Source organism: Mytilus trossulus, chromosome 11 (genome assembly GCF_036588685.1).
Source record: "Mytilus trossulus isolate FHL-02 chromosome 11, PNRI_Mtr1.1.1.hap1, whole genome shotgun sequence".
Taxonomy (NCBI): Eukaryota; Metazoa; Mollusca; class Bivalvia; order Mytilida; family Mytilidae; genus Mytilus; species Mytilus trossulus.
In genome coordinates, this window is record NC_086383.1 from 70,871,498 (window position 1) to 70,894,921 (window position 23,424).

At 32.2% G+C, this 23,424-nt stretch overlaps 1 protein-coding gene across 1 annotated transcript in view; it reads right to left on the bottom strand.

The window, feature by feature from the left end:
• The window catches only part of LOC134690278 (uncharacterized), a 32,721-nt gene extending 10,966 nt beyond the window's left edge, over nt 1-21,755 (bottom strand). Inside the window, exons 1-8 of the mRNA XM_063550255.1 lie at nt 21,636-21,755; nt 17,950-18,051; nt 14,669-14,773; nt 13,309-13,371; nt 8,157-8,241; nt 6,746-6,988; nt 2,224-2,715; nt 848-954 (exon numbers count right to left, since the gene is read on the bottom strand). Of these exons, the coding sequence (XP_063406325.1) occupies nt 848-954; nt 2,224-2,715; nt 6,746-6,988; nt 8,157-8,241; nt 13,309-13,371; nt 14,669-14,773; nt 17,950-18,051; nt 21,636-21,755 (1,317 nt within the window). The remainder of the gene's footprint in view (nt 1-847; nt 955-2,223; nt 2,716-6,745; nt 6,989-8,156; nt 8,242-13,308; nt 13,372-14,668; nt 14,774-17,949; nt 18,052-21,635) is intronic.
• Nucleotides 21,756-23,424: the final 1,669 nt, after the last annotated feature.

Sequence of the window (23,424 nt, forward strand, 5' to 3'; positions counted from 1 at the left end):
TAGTACATAACATATAGGTTGAGGATGACCACGGATGCGGCCACTTTCATTTTTGACAAAACCATCTGAAAAGCGCTTTTTTTTTCGGCAACTTTGATAGATTTTTCACATTAAAGCTAGAGTAGGAACATTTTTTTTAATGAATAAATCAGTTAAAATCATTCACATAAACTAATTCAATCAATTGAAATAGACACTTAAGTGTTTAAAAAGGGTCCAAAATCTTTCGTTAGATGAACCTGAAATTTGAGGCCTAAATCGGCCCTTGACGGATTTACTCCTTTTACAGCTGTTAAAATTACAGATCTTTGATAATTCTGTTTGAAAGATAACTATCGAGTTTGGTGCATTTCCTTCAAAAACTTTGCTTTTAGTAAACATTAGTTTAATCTCGTAAGATGTATTGATGATTTCAAGTATATGTGTTGAATAGAAAGGCAAAAAAAGACTCACCAAAAGGACTGGATTGGTGTATAGAAAATACTTGTTAAATCGACAAATCAATTATGACTTTCGACCAGAATTTGTTTTTAAATATGGTAAACTTTGTTTCGGTCTAAATATCCTAGGCTAAATAGTCTAAATAACACAATTATTTTTAGAATAACAAAGCAGTGGAATCAACCTACTGGGTTGAAAAGATACCAAGACTAAAATATAAGAATGTCAGACACACATCTTATCTTCATAGGACTCACCGTTGCAACTCGTTAAAATCAGTTGAAAGACAAAATTCATTATTAAATTGGGTATCGTTCAAAGAAAGAGTTCATTATAAGTCTATTTCTTTTATCGGCGACGGCAGCAAACAAGGTTTGAACCACATCATGTAACCTAGGTTACTTACCACTGGTACTCTGTCTTTGTGAGTGGCAACAAATAAGATCTTAGGAATACCTGCATATACTGCCTTACAATAGGTTAAGATTGCGTTAACCCAATGTTGCAAAAATACTGAAAATATGACAAAAAAACAATAAAATCAAAGAATAGAGTTGTAAAACCTTGGCATTTGTTATATTTATTACGTGTTTTAAAAAAAAAAAAACTTAACCGTATTCATTCTTAAAATCACTGATATGTTTTTTCAGTCCTTTTCAGTCATTCCAATTATATATACCAATAATTATATGTTAACAGCGGTATACTACTGTTGCATTTATTTAAGGAGTCAATGTATATTTTGTTTTGTGATGGGTATAAACAAAAGCTGTTCCCATAGCGGTACTAAATGGTAACTAGTAACTCAATCTGACAGAAGTATACCCACTCAGGAACAAAGTCTGCGCAACTATTTTTGAAATATTTAAAAGCAAATATATATAGAATGTTGAAATCCAAACACCAAACACACATTATATTAAACCATCGAAACTACTGGAAATCATATATATCGAAGATACCGATTACATGAATATGCAAATATATGTCATACTAATTGTAGGGGAAAAAGGGGATGTTCGAATTTACCATGTTTTTTTTCTTTTTATTGTTTTTTTCGGAGGTAGGTATAACTAGATAGGTATTAATCTTTATCATATTTTCTAGCTCAACGTACGTTGATTTTGTTGAACGAGGAATGCTGCTTTCTCAAAAGTTGCTAAGACAGGGCTATGAATCAATCACAGTAAGGTCATCACTCAAAACATTTTACGGTCGCCATCATAAGCTGATTGACCATTATGACAAAGTGTGTCAGAAATCAAATTTGATATTCTTCATCAGTCATAAAAACCTTCCATCATTACCAAACTGAAGAAAGAAATAATACGAAGGGTGCCGTATTCGTTGCAGGAAATGCCTACCCTTACGGAGCACCTGATTTCACTCCCGGTTTTTAGTGGAGTTCGTGTTGTTTCTTTTAAAATTATTATGTATAACTGTTATGTAAATGTCCTTTGGTTTTGTGAGTCTTTGTTTATTCCTTTATTTTGATTGTTATTGTATTGCATGGTTCTAACTATTAAGTTTCCTATAGATGTGTAGAATGTGAAGAAGGTAATAAGTATTGAATGAGGTCTGTAGTTTGCTTATTTTCAGCTGTCACAGTAATATCGAAATGCGCATCTGGTGCAAGAAAATTGGTACCATTAATTTTATTACTATATCATTATTGTTTAATTTCTGTCCCTCATGTATAGTTAGTTTGTTTTTATTTACTAAATTATACATATAACTAATATGTATATAAAATCTGTCTGACGTGTTACTTTAATGTACTACCTGCTGGGGTTGGTGACAGGTGCTGCCCTGGAAAACACAGAACATCAGGGACTAGCTCATGTAATCCTTTGCTTCCGTCAAATATCACAAGAAACAAAGCCCTGAAAGTCATGAAGGTTTGGTGTGTGGTAAAATAGACATACTGTCCACCGAAGTCCCAAAATATAAGTCTTCCAACTTTCATCTTGTAGTTTCCGCTTTTAAGGACTTTTTCCATTTTCTTTCTTATTTCTTCTCTCGTCATTTTAGATTTCATATGTGTTTTCTTCTCTGGTGTTCTATGGGACACACTGTCAGATTCTTTGGGTGACAACGATTTGGCTGATAGAGGCTGTTGGGAAGGTCCACCTGTCATTCCTTTATCATCTCTTCTAACATGATTTGAGTGCTGTAAATGTTGTTTTTTGGGTGTTATCACTTCTTGTCTTTTGTCCTCTTCTACTGATGTCATTAATACCTTATTGTAAACAACATCCAAGGCATCATAAGTTTCTGAAAAACAGTAAATACCACTTAAATGAATATATTTTAATGAAGATTCATTTTGGTTTAATGATTATCTTCTGTTAAAATGAAACCACCCTTTTCCGCCATTTCTATTATTACGGTATCAGGGAATCAATTGATGGTGTTTTTCATTCCCATGTTTTTATTTCGGTTGAGCAGCAGAATAAACAGGAATCGATTGGAAACTAGATTCGTCAGAGATAATAGTAGTTTTAAAAAGGTTTCAGACGAAGAACGATTGGAACTTGTTACGAAGGTATGCCTTATAGATAAAGGCAACAGTAGCATACCGCTGTTCAAAACTCATAAATCCATGGACGGACAAAAACAAAATCGGGGTAACAAACTAAAACCGATGGAAACGCATTAAATATAAGAGGAGAACAATGACACAACACTGAAATGTAACACACACAGAAACGGACCAAGCATCAGACAAAATCCCACGAGAATAACAAATACAACATCAAAACCAAGTACATGAATTTGGGATAGACAAGTACCGTGACACGTCTTATCGCAATGTGAATTTACACTCAAAAATAATAGAAAACAAACGACGCAACGTTAGAATGTGACACACACAGAAACGAACAATAGTATAACAATGGCCATCTTCCTGACTTGGTACAGGACATTTTTAAAGGGAAAAAATGGTGGGTTGAACCTGGTTTTGTGGCATGCCAAACCTCGCACTTTAATGGCAATGTTAAATATAACATTGAAATGGCAACATAATATTACAGGACTACAATACAAATAAATAGGAGAACATATTAGACAAAGCAACACATGATTAATAGAAAACAAAAAGCATCAGGTTTAAAATTCAATACGCCAAAAACGCGCCTCGTCCACACAAGACTCACCAGTGACGCCCAGATATAAAAGATCGAAAGTGAAAAAAAGTACAAACTTATACAGCACTGAAGATCAAAAGTTGAAAAAGGTTGTGTCAAATAAGGCTATGTTTTTATGCTTGGGATAAGAAAGTACTTCTTATTTAGAACAATTAATGCTATTGCAAACAGTAAATTGTATCAAATGAATATAATAGAGATATACATAATAAAACTGAAGTATTTACTAATTACAGAAAACTAAACCCGAATACATAATGCTAAGACCAACACAGAATAGGCACACCCGACTCAGTCCAGGCCTCAACGCAATAAATCATACGATGGCGAAAAGGCACACAAATTACGTCACATTTGAATTTATGAAATTTCTCAAACAGCACAAAAATGAAGTCACATATAAAAAACTATAATTCAAAAGTAAGATAGAATTAGGATTGATTTAAGATTATATGAGAACTAAATACTGATATTGCATTTAAACACAATGCATATTGCAACACTTATTAATAGCAATTAAGAGCCCAGGTGGTCGTGTGGTCTAGCGGGACGGCTGCAGTGCAGGCGATTTGGTGTCACGATATCACAGTAGCATGGGTTCGAATCCCGGCGAGGGGAGAACCAAAAATTTGCGAAAGCAAATTTACAGATCTAACATTGTTGGGTTGATGTTTAGACGAGTTGTATATACATTATGTACACAGCCATGTATCACCATCATTGATGGCGATCCGATGGATACATCTGTTGTAGGGTTGTCACTGACTCAGACGTACTTATGTATATATATATATATATATATGTCCAGTTTGTTATAAATCCAACTTCAAACATAAATTATCGTACAGATTACGTTGAACAAAATTAAATCTAATAAATGAAGGCGATGATTAATAACACATAAATATAATAGAAAAGACGTCAACACATTTGACAAAATCCGATGAGAATAACAAATATAACATTAAACATTTAAACTAAATAAATGAATTTGGGATAGACAAGTACCGTAACACGTCTTATAGTAATGCGAATTCACATTCAGCAAAACAGTCACAATCGGGAATAAGTCACGTTTGGTAATTAACAGATTAGACGACATAATGACAAACCACAATCTACCATGTGGTAAGAGTTTCTTAGTAAAACAGTGCTGTTGAACATAAATGTATTTGGATTTTTGAAGGCTTATAAATATTGCCAAACATATAACTGTTAATATTGTCCAAATGCCTAATAGCTCTAGTGAAGATTTTCTCATTCACAATTGTATCACTTTTTTAATGTTGATACACAGACAGATGTATGGATGGACAGATTGTCTACCGTAAAACTATATAAAATACGTTTTAAAATGAAAACTGTAAATGTCAAGTGAGATAACAGTATAATGGATGAAAACACGATGTGTCCACTTATTTGATTTGTGATTAAAATTGTGCTCCAAATATTTTCTAAAGTAATATTGATTTTGCAATTATAAACAACAATAACACAATAACTATAAACAGGCTCAGATAATAGTTAAACATATTTCTTTGAAAGTGTCCTTTTTTATTATATAATATTGACTTATTTTTACAATACAACATAATTCATACAATCAAATTGAGTATGTTTCTTCAACATCCACAACATCTGAAATCTGAAAACGTAGAGCGCATCTTCAGTATATCTTCATATTTTGGTAAGATTGAAAGTTATTGGGTTGAAAATAAAAGATAAGGGTTGAGGTTATGTAGACATTTATTGATTCAATTAAATTTTTTTTAAAGTGAATTGAGGCAATATCTCATTCGTCTTTATGGAAATCTGCAAAACATCCTTAAAATATAGAGTGAGGTGTACGACATGAGGAAGTTTAAAGTATTATTATCAGAACTGCAGGTGAAGATGATAACACAAACATGGTACCCTCTTTATGCGCTACCTATATAAAAAAGAGGCAGAATATACCGAAGAAATATCAAAACTCATAACTCTAAAAGTTAAGGAAACTGACAATGTTATTGTTAAAATTGAAAAACAAAGACAAGACAAACAACAGTAGACAAATAATACAAAGAACCATAGGGACCGAGCAACACAAAACGAACCAAAACCCAGGGTTGAATTCTTAGTTTTCTGGCAAGGGAAACAGGTCTAGCTCCACAGACGACAGTACTGCTACAATCAATTTAAAGAGGGTATGATTGTTTAGGTATGATAAGTTAAAAATATATTGTCTTCTGTTGCAAAGATGTTCTATATCCATGATCATACAATACATTCATGATAGCGCCTATTAACCATTTGAACTTGGATATTTATGATCTATACTCTAGGTCTATATTTCTTTTTTTATTGCCATACTATAACCTGAATGTTCTCTGTAAACACCACCAACTGTTGACTATTGACTTCCCAGTCTTAGAAAGATTTATAAGAATGTATTTTGTGCATTTTTTGAACGAGGAATACTGCTTTCTCAAAAGTTGTTAAGACAGGGCTATGAATCAATCAAATTAAGATCATCACTCAAGAAATTTTACGGTCTCCATCATGAGATGATTGCCCATTATGACAAAAGTGTGTCAGAAATTATATCTGATATTCTTCATCAGTCTTAATAACCTTCCATCATTACCGAACTGAACAAAGAAATAACACGACGGGTGCCGTATACGGTGCAGAAACTGCTTACCTTTCCAGAGCACCTGATTTCACTCCCGATTTTTAGTGGAGTTCGTATTCTTTCTTAATTATTATTTATAACTGTTGATGTAATTGTCCTTTGGTTTTGTGAGTCTTTGTTTTCTCCTTGGTTTTGATTGTTATTGTCTTTTAACTTGGAATGTAATATCGAAATTTCATTTAAGGTTTACCAAAATCAAAGGTTTCCTGGTGACTTTTAAGGAATGCTTCAAACCATTTAATGAGTGTTATGTCAACAAAAAGCTATTCGCAGACATAAAAAGCAAACATTTGGCAGAAATTCTAAAAAAATAAATAATATGTTTTTGTGTTAATCCATATGTTAAATGTAGTATACAAATTCTGTGTTCATATTTGTATATAGAATTTTGTACAAATGTTTTCACTGTCTTTACTTTTTCAAATATAAACAATAACTTATTCTGAAGTTGAGAGAAATTTTTTAAAATATGTTTTCTTACCTGGATCAATATAAATCCAGCTTTTGGTTTCAACATCGAGGCCACAGCGACCTTCTATTAGGGAAATTCCATCTGTAGGATGTCTTCCTTCTGGGACGACATCACCAGCTAAGAGCTTGACAAGAGTCGATTTTCCGACCCCAAACTGACCTGTGACCATACAGCGCATGTCATAGGAATCATATGTTCCACTGCCAAGTAACCTGTTTAACATAGCAGACTTTTTCCCTGTCTGAATGAGATCTGTAATTAAAACTTTATCCATAAATACTATTATTTGGACTTAGAACAATAAAAAAGCAATGTTAGTATTTTTCTTCTACAACCCATTGAAATATGCGTTTAACATGTATTGATAAATAGGCTTAACAACCCGTTATTTATCAGAAATCGCACACTTTAACAATGTCTAACATAAAAGTATCCGGTGCAAAGACGTTTCAGAGGCAAAAGACCATGACTGAAGGGACGGGACCAATTGAATTAGATAGGAATAAAATATGCCAATACAAAAAAGTTTAATCACAAAAATGCTAAACTCACAGGAAAATTCAAAACGGAAAGTCCATCATCAAATGGCAAAATTAAAAGCACAAACACATGAAACGAATGGACAACAACTGCCATATTCCTGACTTGGTACAGATATTTTCTTAAAAAATGATGAATTCAACCTTGTTTTATATCGCTAAACCTCTCACTTGTATGACAGTCGCATCAAAAGCGACAAAATATCATTGATCAACAGTTAGTTGTTCAACTTCAAGTCATATGCAACACATTATTTCAATCAAAATAAAAAGGAAACAAATTTACTAAAGCATGCATAAATACTAGATTAAACTAAAGTCCTCTTTGTTCCTTGTATTGAATTCAAGTATACATATAAAAAGTGTATTCAATACGGCTATTACATTTTAAATTATTTTAACCTAATGTTAACTTTCCTTTCATAGCATACTTTTTTTTTAATTTCAATCACAATATTTACTGAGAATTTCTTTCCTAATTAAATAATAAACAAAGAGACTCAGCTTAATTAATGACCCATTGTCAAACTAATTAGTGTTTTACAACAATGTACAACTTATTTAATAATGATGAGGTATTCTTTGATCTTTTGACAACAGTAATGGCTTTTGCTTTTCAAATATCAATCTTTTTATGCAGGAAAATGTATGAAAATCTATATAATAAAAAAAAAGGAACTCCATCTGATATACAGTGCTGTATTATTTATTTTTAGAGTTGTAAGATTTGGTCATTTCAGTGGTGATTTATGATTATTCAAATCCCCGAATAATTATTTTAACAAGATTTCCAATATATGTATTTTACAAAGATTCTGATGAAGTATTTCATTGTGTATAACATGTATAATGCAAACGCAGAATATTGTTAGAAGATTTACCTTCATCAAATGTTGTATGCTTTTGTTGCCTCCTTGGAGGCAATGGAGGAGGCAGTTTCACAGGGAATTTTTCTGGCATGACAGTCTGAAGAAAAGACAATTATACCCTTTATATCATAAAATCTATAATGAGTACAATAAAGTTCCTTATTTTTTTAGAGACTTGAACACAGGTCAAATAATTTGTCTTTGTGGGACCTTGGTTTAAAGGGGTACCCAAAACATTGACTAAAATAAATTTGGCTCGTTTAATTTTCATAAAAGTTTTGACAAAATGTTAACTTAGACTCTTTGACAAATATTTAAATATTTCAATAAATTTGAACCAACCACGTTATGAGAAATATTTCATTGATTATACAGCAGTTTGACAAACACTAAATTTTATCATTGAGAAGATTAATATTTCCTTAACAAAACAACGTGATAAAAAAGTTGAGCTGTTTTACAAAATTATCTCCCTTTAGTGTTCAGTACCACCTTAAGTCGCTACAAAATACTGTTATTGGATGCCTATACTAAAATCAAAATCCAATACAAATGAAAACTGATAATCAATTCAAGTTAAGTGAATACCTTGATGTTTTCCTCAATATTTACACAAGTAAACGACTTCACACTAAAATCTATGACAAACGAGATAATTTCAACTTCCCAATTATTAATTTTCCAGTAACATTCCCTCTGCTCCATCGTAGGTAATGTATATATCTCAATTGAACGTTATGCTCGTGTATGTTCACACTATACTGACACTGTATTGCATGTTCATGTTTTTTCTCTGACTGTTAATGACATCTTTACACTAAATCCATTAGATGTTTGAAGTGTACAGATTGATAATTAAGTCATAGATGCATGATTTGTTTTAGCTGTTTGTGGCATTGAACTAGCTGTCAGTAAACGGCGAGAACTCTCAGATCTGTTCCTAGTGTCTTTTTGTTGGTGAGATGTACAAGTACCCGGCAACGTCCACTTGGTTTTTTGTGTCCATCTAATGAGTTAAGCCTTTTATATCTGATTTTTATAGGTCGTTCTTATGTTGTACTGTTATACCACTGTCCAAGAATAGGGTGATGGTTGGGATCCCGCTAACATGTTTAACCTGCAAATTACGTATGTATGTGCCTGTCCCAAGTCAGGAGCCCGTAATAGAGTGGTTTGTCGTTTTCTATGTGTTGCACATTTTTTTCCCTTTTTTTATATAAAAATAAGGCCGTTAGTTTTCTCGTTTGAATTGTTTTACATTGTCATTAATAGTATATATTATAGAGATATTATTTATTCATAATATTAGTATTCATAACATAAAATATTTCACAAAATATATTTGATAAATTATTGTGATTATACACATACATTACATTTTGTTTCTTTTTTCTCTTTTTCATAGTATTTTTTTTTTCAACCCATTTTACCCGTGCTCTTATTTGATTCCCTTTTATTTTTTTCGTTATAGAGTTTTCCTATTTCATTTCCTTTATTAACTTTTTCTTTAAATATGTTATTATTGTTTTAAAATATTGCATTTGTCTATAATATTATTTTATTCTGTTCTATTGTTTTCCAATTTGCTGATAAGCTTTTGTTATGCAATAGCTTATTGTCTTGTCCTTAACTTCTATTTTGAAATTGTCCCACAGTATGTCAAGATCTGTTCTTGTTTTAGCTTTGTTTTGGAATTTTTGAATTATTTTCCTAATTATTTCAGCATAGTCTTCATTTTGAAATACACTGCTGTTTAATTCCCAGTACTCTTTTTTTTTTTTTTTGCCTCTGTTTAAATTTACTTTTAAAGAAACACAGTTGTTTATTTCTGTGTCATTTTGGTCTCTTGTGGAGAGTTGTCTCGTTGACAACCATACTGCATCTTCTTTTTTATACTCATATACAAGAGTGTGCTCCTTACGCAGAAACTGTTCAAAAAGGTACGAGGAGGCAAGATTTAAAATGACAATCCGTTAATTTCATGAACACAATCAAGAATTGGTTGATCTATACGATGTGTCTGTCTGTTATATACGGAACGTGACCTGATTCCGGAATATGACTACTATACCTATAGTGAGTTATTTGGCTTTTTTAACTTATTTGGATTCGAGCGTCACTAATGAGTCTTTTGTAGGCGAAATGCGCGTCCGGCGTATATACAAAATTTTGTCCTGATATTTATGATGAGTGTATTTACTACCACTGGGTCGATGCCACTGCTGGTGAAGATTTATTTCCCCGAGGGTAACACCAGCCCAATGTTCAGCCCTTTTTGTGCTGACATGAATTATCATTGATATGGTTATATTTATAAATTATAGGTTTACAAAATTTAGAATTTTTGAAATACTAAGGCTTTTCTACCTCAGGCATAGATTACCTTACCTGGATTTGGCAAAACTTTTAGGAATTATGTTACTCAATACTCTTCAACTTCGTACTTTATTTGACTTTTTTTTTTAACTTATTTGGATTCGAGCGTCAATGATTAGTCTTATGAGGCGAAATGCGCGTCCGGCGTATATACAAGATTTAGTCCTGATATTTATGATGAGTTTATTTACTACCACTGGGTCAATGCCACTGCTGGTGAAGATTTATTTCCCCGAGGGTATCACCAGCCCAATAGTCAGCACGTTTTGTGCTGACATGAATTATCATTGAAATGGTTATATTTATAAATTATAGGTTTACAAAATTTAGAATTTTTGAAATACTAAGGCTTTTCTACCTCAAGCATAGATTACCTTACCTGGATTTGGCAAAACTTTTAGGAATTATGTTACTCAATACTCTTCAACTTCGTACTTTATTTGACTTTTTTTTCAACTTATTTGGATTCGAGCGTCAATGATGAGTCGTATGAGGCGAAATGCGCGTCCTGCGTATATACAAAATTTAGTCCTGATATCTATGATGAATTTATTTACTACCACAGGGTCAATGCCACTGCTGGTGAAGATTTATTTCCCCGAGGGTATCACCAGTCCAATAGTCAGCGCTTTTTGTGCTGACATGAATTATCATTGATATGGTTATATTTATAAATCATAGGTTTAAAAAATAAGAATATTTGAAATTCTTAGGCTTTTCTACCTTAGGCATAGATTACCGTACCTGGATTTGGCAAAACTTTTAGGAAATTTGTTACTCAATACTCTTCAACTTCGTACTTTATTTGACTTTTTTTTTTAACTTATTTGGATTCGAGCGTCAATGATTAGTCTTATGAGGCGAAATGCGCGTCCGGCGTATATACAAGATTTAGTCCTGATATCTATGATGAGTTTATTTACTACCACTGGGTCAATGCCACTGCTGGTGAAGATTTATTTCCCCGAGGGTATCACCAGCCCAATAGTCAGCACGTTTTGGACTGACATGAATTATCATTGATATGGTCATATTTATAAATTATAGGTTTACAAAATTTAGAATTTTTGAAATACTAAGGCTTTTCTACCTCAGGCATAGATTACCTTACCTGGATTTGGCAAAACTTTAAGGAATTTTGGTCCTCAATACTCTTCAACTTCGTACTTTATTTGATTTTTTTTTTTAACTTATTTGGATTCGAGCGTCACTGATGAGTCTTTTGTAAACGAATCGCGCGTCTGGCGTATATACCAAATTTAGTCCTGGTCTCTATGATGAGTTTATTTACATTGCTGTACGTCGTGTGTCGGTATTTGTACATCCAATATTCACGATGATGTATTTAGTTTTGTTTTTTTTGTTATGGTTTCGGTTAAATAATGTGCTATGTCGTATCATTTGTTGTCCAAATAATTTTAAAATTGCCTTCCAATACAAATTCTCAATCGATTTATGACTTTTGAACACCGGTATACTTATGTTGCCATAATTTACCCGAATCGTATACTAATTTCCGGGCTCGGTGAACTATACAACCGTAAAAATTCCACTTTGATTCAAAACATAACAATTAAAAAGGTTACAGGCGTACAGGGTGCGAACAGACTTAGGAGGAGAATTTGTGGGTTGAAAAAATATTAAATAATTGTGTTGTCCAAAGTATTTTAAAAAAAAATTATATAATTTCACACATGATATGGTGGTATAGAGGGTTAAAAAATCAAATGTTTTGTTAGAACTAATTTCAGAAACAGACCTAGATTTTAAATTATCCAGAATTTCTTTAGACTTTTTAACAATCCATATATGGTCAAAAGAGCATTGAGGACCCAAAATTCCAAAATATTGTGCCAAATACGTCGAAGGTTATCTATGCCTTGGAAATGAAAATCCTTAGTTTTTTTAAGAATTCGAAGTTTTTTTAACAAGAAATTTTTGAAAATGACTACAATACTGATATGAATGTCAACACGGAAGTGATGCTGATACTCTCGGGATTTAACGTCCACCAGCAGTGGCATCGACCATTTGAGGTCATTTAAGCCCCCTACTCAGACATAAGCCAACAACAACTACTGAGCTGCAATCTCTTGACTTATGGAAAGGTACATAAACAATGTGGCGGGGTAAAATATGTTTTTTCTTTAAAAGTGTCCTGTACAAAGTCAGGAATATGGCTATTGCTATATAATAGTTCGTTTGTGTGTGTGTTACATGTTAACGTTGTGTTTCCTTTGTGTCGTTTATTTTCTCTTATATTTGAGTGTGAATTCACATTACTATTAGACGTGTCACGGTACTTTTCTATCCCAAATTCAAGTATTTGGTTTTGATGTTATATTTGTTATTCTCATCGGATTTTGTCTAATGCTTAGTCCGTTTCTGTGTGTGTTATATTTTAATGTTGTGTCGTTGTTCTCCTCTTATACTTAATGCGTTTCCCTCAATTTAAGGAAACAATGGTGGGTTGAACCTGATTTTTTAAACCTCCCCTTTTTATGGCCATGTGAAATATAACATTGAAATGACAACACAACATTACAGGACTACAATATAAATAAATAGGAGAAAAAATTGACAAAGAAACACAAGAATAATAGCTAACAAAAGGCAACAAGTTAAAAATTTCAATACGCCAGAAGTGCATCATGTCCACACAAGACTTACCAGTGACGCCCAGATACAAAAGTTTGAAAACCGTAACAAGTACAAACTCGAACAGCATCGAGGACAAAGAGTTCAAAAAAGTTGTGCAAAAAACAAGTTAGTAATACAAACACTGTACCTCCAGGAAGTCCACCACGTCTTGATTCTTTTCGTTTGCTGCCAGATCATAGGGAGTCTTACCCTGAAAAAACAAAGAAATAATTCTTAATATGCATCTGTAAACATAGGGTAAGTGTCCTTTTTTTAAGAGAAATGTCCAAGAATATGATAACTGTACGATTCATTTGATGTAATCTACTATACAAAACATTGGATATTTCCTTTTGTAATTTTTTTTGGTGTAAAAGCAAAAAGATCAAATCACAATTTGTCTGAAGTGCTTCATAATCAAAATTTACACACTACAAATTGTAAAAAGACAATAACAATCAAAACCAAGGAGTAAACAAAGACTAAAAAAAACCAAAGGACATTTACATCAACAGTTATAAATAATAATTAAGAACCAACACGAACTCCACTTAAAACCGGGAGTGAATTCAGGTTTTCCAAAAAGGTACGCATTCTCTGAACCGTAAACGGCACCCGTCATGTTATTTTTTTGTTCAGTTCGGTAATGATGGAAGGTTAATATGACTGAGGAAGAATATCAGATATGATTTATGACACACTTTTGTCATAATGGCCAATCAGCTAATGATGGCGAACGTAAAGAGGATTGTCCAAACCTCATAATTTCAATTTTGTGCTATGACAAGAGAAAATTAGATTTGAATAAATCCATTGAGTTGTTTTTCTATATACAAAAACGAAGGTGTGGTATGATTGTAAAAGAGACATTCTCCACACGAGTCCTAATGACATAGAAATTATCAATTATAGGTCACCGTATGACCTTAAACAATGTGCAAAGCCCATACAGAATAGTCAGCTGTATTAGATCCCAAAATGACAAATGTTTACCAATTAAAACAAGAAAACTTAGTCTAACGGTATACTAGTAATTTATGTACCAAAAAAAAAGAACGAAAACATATAGGTATCTGTGCATTGTTTTAACATTTTCATAGAGAGCACAGACAGTCATACGTGTTGCATTCTACAGAATGCACTTCTAAATCAAACAACCATTTTTTAGAAAGCTCACTAACCCCTGGCCCCAATATAAATTAGGATTTTAGACAGTCATATTACCTAATTTTAATTGATTGTTGTACTACTTTGACCTTAGATCACAGGCGACTTGAAAACCTATATCTAAAGGGATCTTCACATATCAAAGGAAGGTTGCAATCTTTCAAAACACACATTATATTCTATCTATATCCTTTGTCCTTGACCTAAGGGACATCATAATCAAAACCGATCTTTATCTCATAAATTCATAAACATATATACCTCAGTTAACCATATGTCTAGTTTGGATTTATCTTTAGTAAATCTTATTTTTTGACACAATTGTGAGGAGATAGTTTTACCGTGTGTGTCTTAGTCCAGGGACTACACCCTTCATCTATCAGACATTTTGTTACCGCAAGATATCCTTCCTCAGCAGCAAAATGTAATGATGTTCTTCCGTCACTCTATAATTCAAATTGTCATAATTCAAAATAATTAACTTTCTTATGTTAAAATGTACACTTTCTATAAATGATTGCAAAAAAAGAAATAAAATATCCAGTCACATATAATTGATTATCAACGACAAACAAGCAGTTGAAACTGATTTTGTACAAAATGTACTCACACTCTCTATCATAAATTGGCAAAAAAGTCTATGTACTTGACTTGAGTTACCATTGATATGTTCATAATTATAAATAAACTGTTTACAAAACTTTGAATTTTTCAAATACAAAGTTTTTTCTACCTCAGGAACAGATTACCTCATCTATATTTGGCAAAACTTTTAGTAATTATTGGTTCTTAATGCTCTTCATCTTCGAACTTTATTTGACCTTTCAAACATTTTTTTTTATTCGAGCATCATTGATGAGTGTTTTGTAGACGAGACGCGTGTATAAAATTTTAATCCTGGTATCTATAATGAGTTTATTAAATGGAAATAATGAAAATTTAAATCAATGTATTATGGAAGTAGCCGGGCAGATCTGAAAATGGCAACACTAGTGTAACCCAAAAATAAAAAGTTTGGATCGTTTATCAAAGCATTTCTTATAAAGATCTGCTTACCCTTCCGGATCATCGGATATCACCTCTAGTTTTTGGTGGGTTTCATGTTGCTTAGTTTTTAATTTTCTATAATGTACATGTGTCATGTGTACTATTATTTGTCTGTTTGTCTTTTTCATTTTTAGCCATGGCGTTGCCAGTTTATTTTCGACCTATCATTTTTAGTATCCCACTAGTATCTTTCGTCGCTCTTTTAAAACAGACGCTTAGAATTGTGTAACTTAAACATTGTAAAATAACTCAGAAGCTGAATAATAAGGCTACAGGAACAGATAGACTTGGATTGAAGTATACTCGGATTTCAAATGTTTGGCTTTCAACGTTCCTGATGATGGTAAATGCAGAAAAACACTTCCTACGCATGAAATTATTTAACGTGTTGTTTTCAATTTTGTAACAGTATTGATATGAATGGATTCTGTAGTTGTTGAACACCCAATTAATCTGTCTGAAAACATGTTTCAGTTTTCTGAATAATTGAACTAAACGCAACAACTGAAAAATCACCAAGAAACATGAAAAATAGTATCATTTTAATTGCGTACAATGAGATGAGTATTAGCTCGTTTGAGGTGAAATTCAAGTAAATTTCTTAGCTGTACAGAAACAACAAATCAACAATATGTTTTGTTGTAAGACGTCATAACTGCCAAAAGAACAGTCATATTAGAGGTTTCTCAACATCTCACGAACGAACGAAAATCGACCTAACTTGACGTAACTTGCCGTAACGAGAAAAGAGGGAGCAGTAATGTATCTTATAATTTTGGATTATCGGCTGTGCTCTTCTTCCCTTTGAATTGTCTTTTACATATAAAATATGCATGCTTGATTTTTTAAAACCATTTTGAATCAAATACATATTATATTTATTTGATATTATATAATATATAATATACAATTTACTGTTCAAACAACACAGTTGAAAGTCTTATTGATCTATAAATTTAAGTGAAAAATATTTAATCAAGGGACAGTAATTGTACAAGAAACTTTAATTAATATGAGGACAACATCACTATTCAGTATATGTGAAAAAGGTAAATATAGATTCATGTATATGGATCGAAAGGGATAGGATTTTTCTTTATCTTAGCTAGAAGCTGATTAATGGTAAATATTCTTTCGTGGACACGAGGTAAAATAAATATAGGAGTGAACGCCTTTCGATTTAAATTTGTAAAGAAAACATCCCAACAAGTTCCGGGATAACTTCTTTGCCCCAACCACTAAAATCCAAATGATCTCTTCTTATTGATATATTGTTATAAATTGGTAGACTTAACAAGAAAACAAAGGAAAATATTGAAATACATATTTAAACTTATATATTGTGTTTTTTGGTTATCATGGCCTTTCTTATTCTATGTGTGTATGTTTCCTCTATAGTATAATTATGAGTATATACATATTTTCTTTTCTTGTTTAGTGTTTTCGCTAAGCTTCTATGGCATACTGTGCATATTTCTATATTTTTCATATTTCTCATTTTTCTTTTTAGTTAGGGGTGTAATATATAAATATATATATTTTGATAACTATGTGCCTACCAGTTGTGTTAGGGCTAACTAGTAACTATAGATCGAGTGCACCTTTGAATTTCTTTAACTGATTCCCAATAGATATTAGAAATAAAAAATCTATGTAACGACATATCTATTCAAAATACTCTCCGATACGAAATAATGAAACTCATAGTAACTCAAACCGATTGGACCCATAGAAGGGACGTGTGGATATATGAAATATATTAAAGTTGTGTTATCTCGATCATTTATCAATCCTTTACCAAACGCTAATTTCCTAGTGAAATGAGTGGAATGTTTGCCACTGAACGTTAAACACCAAACAATCAATCAACCAATTGCAAACTAGATGTGTTGAATTTTTTAATCAAGGACATTATAAAAAAAATCTTTTTGAATGGATAAGGGAGATAAATTGAACGCATATATACGACATGTCAACTAACGGAACTCAACGTAAGAAAACGAAACAGTCAACAACAGAAAATAAATTGGAACACGGATGTTTAATGACAACAATAAAATACAAGGTTGCAAAAAAGGATATTTAGTTGTTAACTGTTGTCTTTTAAACACACTGCAGTATCGGTAGACATTAATTATGGATTTTATTATAACAAAATTACTGCTCCATAACGATACGTTCGTAGAGTTTCGTCCGTTCGTAAGATGTTGAGAAACCTCTATTAACACAAATGACTTTTTTGAAGAAAATTATAAATTATGTATGTCAATGGATTCAGTACAAGACACTGAGTAATATGTGATCTAACTATATGTAACAGTAACATGTAACGAGTACTTGTTGATATATCAATTAAATTTAAATTTGTTGGATTAACCTTTTCCAGTGTCATCTTTAAAACAAATCTGAATAGTTATATTATCTGTAGACGTTGAAGACGCCAGGTATAATATCAACCAATTTTATAAAATTCTATCAAATATTTGATGTCCATTAAACCTGTTTGATTATCAACATGATTTACATAAGTGGCATTAGATCATACGTTATACTGAAGTGATACTATTTAACATACATCTGTGCAGTTTTTATCACATCCTCTGTCAAGTAAGAGACGTGTAACCTCCAGGTGTCCTCCCGCGGCCGCCTTCATTAAAGCTGTCCTTTTATCAAAATACTGGAATAATTCAATTGACATTAAGACTTATGTTTGTCAATAGATTCAGTATAAGACACTGAATAATATGTGATGCAACTATATATCACTATAACAAGTACTGTGTAACTTGCCTAATCCGACATACTATGGGACCAGAACGAGAATGTCAGATTAAGCAGGGTGTCGGAATACTCGGGTTTTTTCTACAAGGATAAGCATATTTTAGGACTAAAAAACGTGTCGGTTAAAGCAGGATGTTAGAATACCCAGGTCTTGCATTATGCCAGTTGCACTGTATCAAACTTTGTTGATATTTCAATTTTATCCAAATATGTAGGTTTATTATAATGTAGTGTTATCAACACTTTTTTAGGTACTTTAAAAAAAAATCTAATAAGTTATCAAAGGTACTAGGATTATTATTTAATACGCAAGACACGCTTTTTGTCTACATAAGACTTGTTAGTGTAGCTCAGATCAAAATAGTTATAAAGCCAAACAAGTACTAATTTGAAGAGCATTGAGGACCCAAAATTCCATAATGTTGTGCCAAATACGGATAAGGCAATCTATTCCAGGGATAAGAACATCCTTAGTTTTGGAAAACAATTTTGTCACAGGAAATTTATAAAAATGACCATATAGTTTGATATTTATGTCAACACCGAAGTGCTGACTACTGGCAAAGGTTACGTTATCTGACATAGGACAACCTTAATTAGTTACTTTTACTAAAAAAAACTGAAAAAATTACAAGACAGGAAATATAACATCCTATTTTATTTAATCCTACCATAAATTTCTGTTTGATTAAAATTAAAAAAATGTGTTGTTCAAAGGAAATGTGACCAGAAAAGATATTACAAACTTTGGCTTCTGTGACACATCCTCTGTCAAGTAATAATATAATTTATTAAATGATATGAGCAAATCAGCCCTAATACGGACAAATCAGCATGTGCAATACTGTAAAAATTCCACTGTCGATACAAATTAGGAGTAAATATGGCTTTTCGAACAAGGCCATTACGGAAAAAAGCTTTATTAGCCCCTGGGAAAATACGAGATATTCACTTCTGGATTCAACTTACCTACGTTTACTGCGGTAGTATCGTTATGGGTTAGAACTTTGATATATATTTTCTAAATCAAAATCATAAAATAAACTGGTTAAATGATGTTGAATGTTTTTAATTCTAAAGTCTTGAAACGGACAAAACAGGGCCAATATGGAAAAAGTCGTATTGTCCCATGGGCTTATACGAGACATTCACTTCCGGTTTCAATTTCCTTACGCAATTACTTAATTTTGGTGGTATCGTCATGCATTAAACCATTTGTATTATTTTTTAAATCAAAAATCATAAAATTAACAGATTAAATGATGTACAATATTTTTGAATTTGTCGAAAAACTACGGATTTTCTTATCCCAGGCAAAGATTACCTTAGACGTATTTGGCACAACTTTTTGGAATTTTTGATCCTCAATGCTCTTCAACTTTGTATGTGTTTGGTTTATAACTATTTCGATATGAGCGTCACTGATGAGTCTTATGTAGACGAAACGCGCGTCTGACGTACTAAATTATAATCCTGGTACCTTTGATAACTATTGTAACGTTCTAAAGTCTTGAAACGTTATTGGTCCATTGGTTCACTTCCGGGTTTTAATTATTTTAATTTAATACTCATAGGAGTGTTTAGTTTTCAATGCTCTTCAACTTCGAACTTTATTTGGCCTTCATAACATTTTTTGAATTCGAGCGTCACTTATGACTCTTTTGTACACAAAACGCGCATATGGCGTAAATATGAAATTTAAATCCTGGTTTCTATGATGAGTTTACTTAATGGAAAAAAATAAAATTAAAATTAAAATCTTTGTATTATAGAAGGGACAGTCGGGATGATCTGATAATGGCAACACTAGTGCAACCCAATAATACAAGGTTTGGATCGTTTATCAAAGCAATTCTTATAAGGATCTGCTTACTCTTCCGGAACGACTGAAATCACCCCCAAGTTATTGATGGGGTTCGTTTGCTTAGTCTTTAGTTTTCTCTGTTGTGTCATTTGTACTTTTATTTGTCTGTTTGTCTTTTTCATTTCAGACATGGCGTTGTCAGTTTATTTTTATCTATGATTTTGACTGTCCCTTTGGTATCTTTCATCCCTCTTGTAAACCAGCAGCTGGGAATTATGTAACCAAAATATTGTTAAATATCTCGGAGTGTATAATAATATTTCAATGACATGTCAAACAGGAAGGCAAATCTGAAAATGGCTTACATGGTGCAACATGTACCAATAAAGTAAACACAAACATAACTTATCATTCCTCAATACAGAAGCTGAATAATAAGTATGGAAAGTTATGGTTATAGGAACAGATAGACTTGGATTGGAGAATACTCGGATTTCAAATGTTTGGTTTTGAGCGTTTCTGATAAAGGTAAATCAAGAAAAGCGCCTCGTACGCATGAAATTATTGACCGTGTTGTTTTCAACTTTGTAACGGTATTGATATGTATGGATTCTGTACTTGTTAAACAACCACCTATGCTGACTGAAAAACACGTTTCAGTTTACTGAATAATTCAACTAAACCCAACAATTAAAATCACCAATAAACATGGAAAAGAGTATCATTTCTCATTCCGTACAATGAGATGAATATTAGCTCGTTTGGGGTGAATTTTACGTAAATTTTTACGTTAAACATAAACAACAAATTTTAATAAAAATGATTTAATTTCTTGCAAGATGTATTCTTCTTCACTGTTTCAAAATTGTTTACCAAACACGGCTGGTAATCTACACACGCAGAACATTTGGTTCTGCAATGAGAACCGTGAGAGGATTTTCCGGTTGTGCTTGAGTGGAGCAATTGTTTTCTACTTCACTGTTTCAAAATTGTTTACCAAAGTTCTGTTATACATTTGATGATTTAAACATCAGTTGAAATCTACTAACTTGCATTACCTGTTAAATAACATCCCTGCAATTTTTCATTTCAAGATTGGTTTTCACACGGTAAACATTTAGTTATTTTATATATAAAATGTATCTATTTTCGACTTGAAGCGTCGATCAACGATTTCGATAGATTTCAGAGAAAACTATTAACCCGCCATCTCGTACACTTAATATTATAGTGTGTAATATGATGATCTTTATACTAGTTTAGGGTTAATTGTATGCAATTATTTCTTTATTTGAACTATCCTTGTGTTGTGTGATACCATAGCATTAGCCTAATACAATGTTTTTATGATACATATATTTTCGTTTTTATGTATGTCAATGGATTCAGTACTGAGTAATATGTGATCAAACTATATCTAACAGTAACATGTTACAAGTACTTGTTGATATATCAAATGAATCTAAATCTGTTGGATTAACATGATCCAGTGTCATCTTGTAAAGGAATCAGAATAGCTATATTATCCGTAGACTGACGTTCATCAACACAGGGTAACTATCAACCAATTTTATCAAATTCTATCCAATATTTGATGTCCATTAAACCTTATTGATTAACAACATGAGTTACATAAGTGGCATGTGATCATACTGAAGAGATACTATTTAACATACAGTTGTTTGGTCTTTATCACATCCTCTGTCAAGTAAGAGATGTGTAACCTCAAGGTGTCCACTCTCGGCCGCCTCAATTAAAGCTGTGCTTCCATAATTCTGGAATAATACAACTGACATTATAAATATGTATGTCAATAGATTCAATACAAAACACTGATTAACATGTGATCCAACTATATATAACTATTGCAAGTATCAAACTTTGTTGATATTTCAATTAAATCGAAATATGTAGATTTATCATGATGCAGTGTTATCAACACTTTTTTAATTACTATTTGAAAGAAATCAAAAAAGTTACATTATCTGATTTAAGACAACCTTTTTTAACATTTACTTAAAAAAACAACTGAAAAAATTATAACAAGACAGGTTAAGTTTTATCAATATTTCTGTTTGATTCACATTTTTTTAGTTGACCAAAGGGAACGTGACCAGAAGAGATAACATATAACGGCTTATGTGACACATCCTCTGTCAAGTAATAACAGAATATATTACAACGAAATTTGTTTGACATGCACACGTATAAAAATTGCGGCTTTTATCCAACGCTATCATAGGTTTGATCGTAGTTTTCAATTTAGACTCGTTTATAATTTTTGTTTGGGCATGTATCATATTTTCCCTCCGGTTTTTATGATCCGTTCATCCTATATTGTCTCTTAAAAGTCAATCTTAAATTGGGAGTAAATTATATGGCCTTCCAAATACCGTTTCGATCCCTAACATCACTGAAGAGACATATATTGTCGAAATCTAGATCTAGTGTACTAAAGAAATATTGACACCGAATGTTTGTGGCACTACATCGTAGCCACTAGTTAACAATTTTTTTTTCTGTGACGTATTAAATTTATATTCAGATCCATTTTGTTACATCTTGTGATCAATTTTATTTGGCAATCGTCAATGGCAGTCAGCAGGGTTACAGAACATCAGTTGTTCGACCTCTTAGTCGAATGCGTTTTGTTTAAATATACTTTTTCACGTTTTTGGTCTTTTGGAAAATGTTGTTTGTGCTGTTTTTAGATCCTTCTACAACGAAATATGTTTGACATGCACACGTATAAAAATTGCGGTTTTTATCCAACGCTATCATAGGTTTGAACGTAGTTTTCAATTTAGACTCGTATATATATATATATTATATATATATACAACTCGTCTAAACATCAACCCAACAATGTTAGATCTGTAAATTTGCTTTCGCAAATTTTTGGTTCTTCCCTCGCCGGGATTCGAACCCATGCTACTGTGATATCGTGACACCAAATCGCCTGCACTGCAGCCTATATATGAGATATAGATAACATGAATCATGTATAAACAACAAGATAACATATAACATACGGTAGTAACATTTATGTCACATCCTCTATCAAGTAAGAGCCTCGTAACATCCAGGTGTCCTTCACCCGCAGCTAATACTAATGGTGGATATCCATACTGAAATAATATAACTGACATCAGAAACTGGATAATATTTTGTAATAATTACATTAGAAGTAAGTTTCATTATAATACGTTATTCTGATTGGCTAACATGTTATTCCGTAAACAATTGCATCAGACAATAACATTTATCATGCATGATGACACGAGGTCCCACAAAAAAGTGCACAGGTGAATTAAATAAAACTGGATAAAAATCGTGTTTTCATGATTTTAGCTAAAAAAATGTAATTATAAGTATTGAATACTTCTTTTTGAAACTTATAGGGTTGTAAAAGCGTTGACCGTGCGTACATTTTTAGAATGAAGCGCGTCCGCGCTTCATACAAAA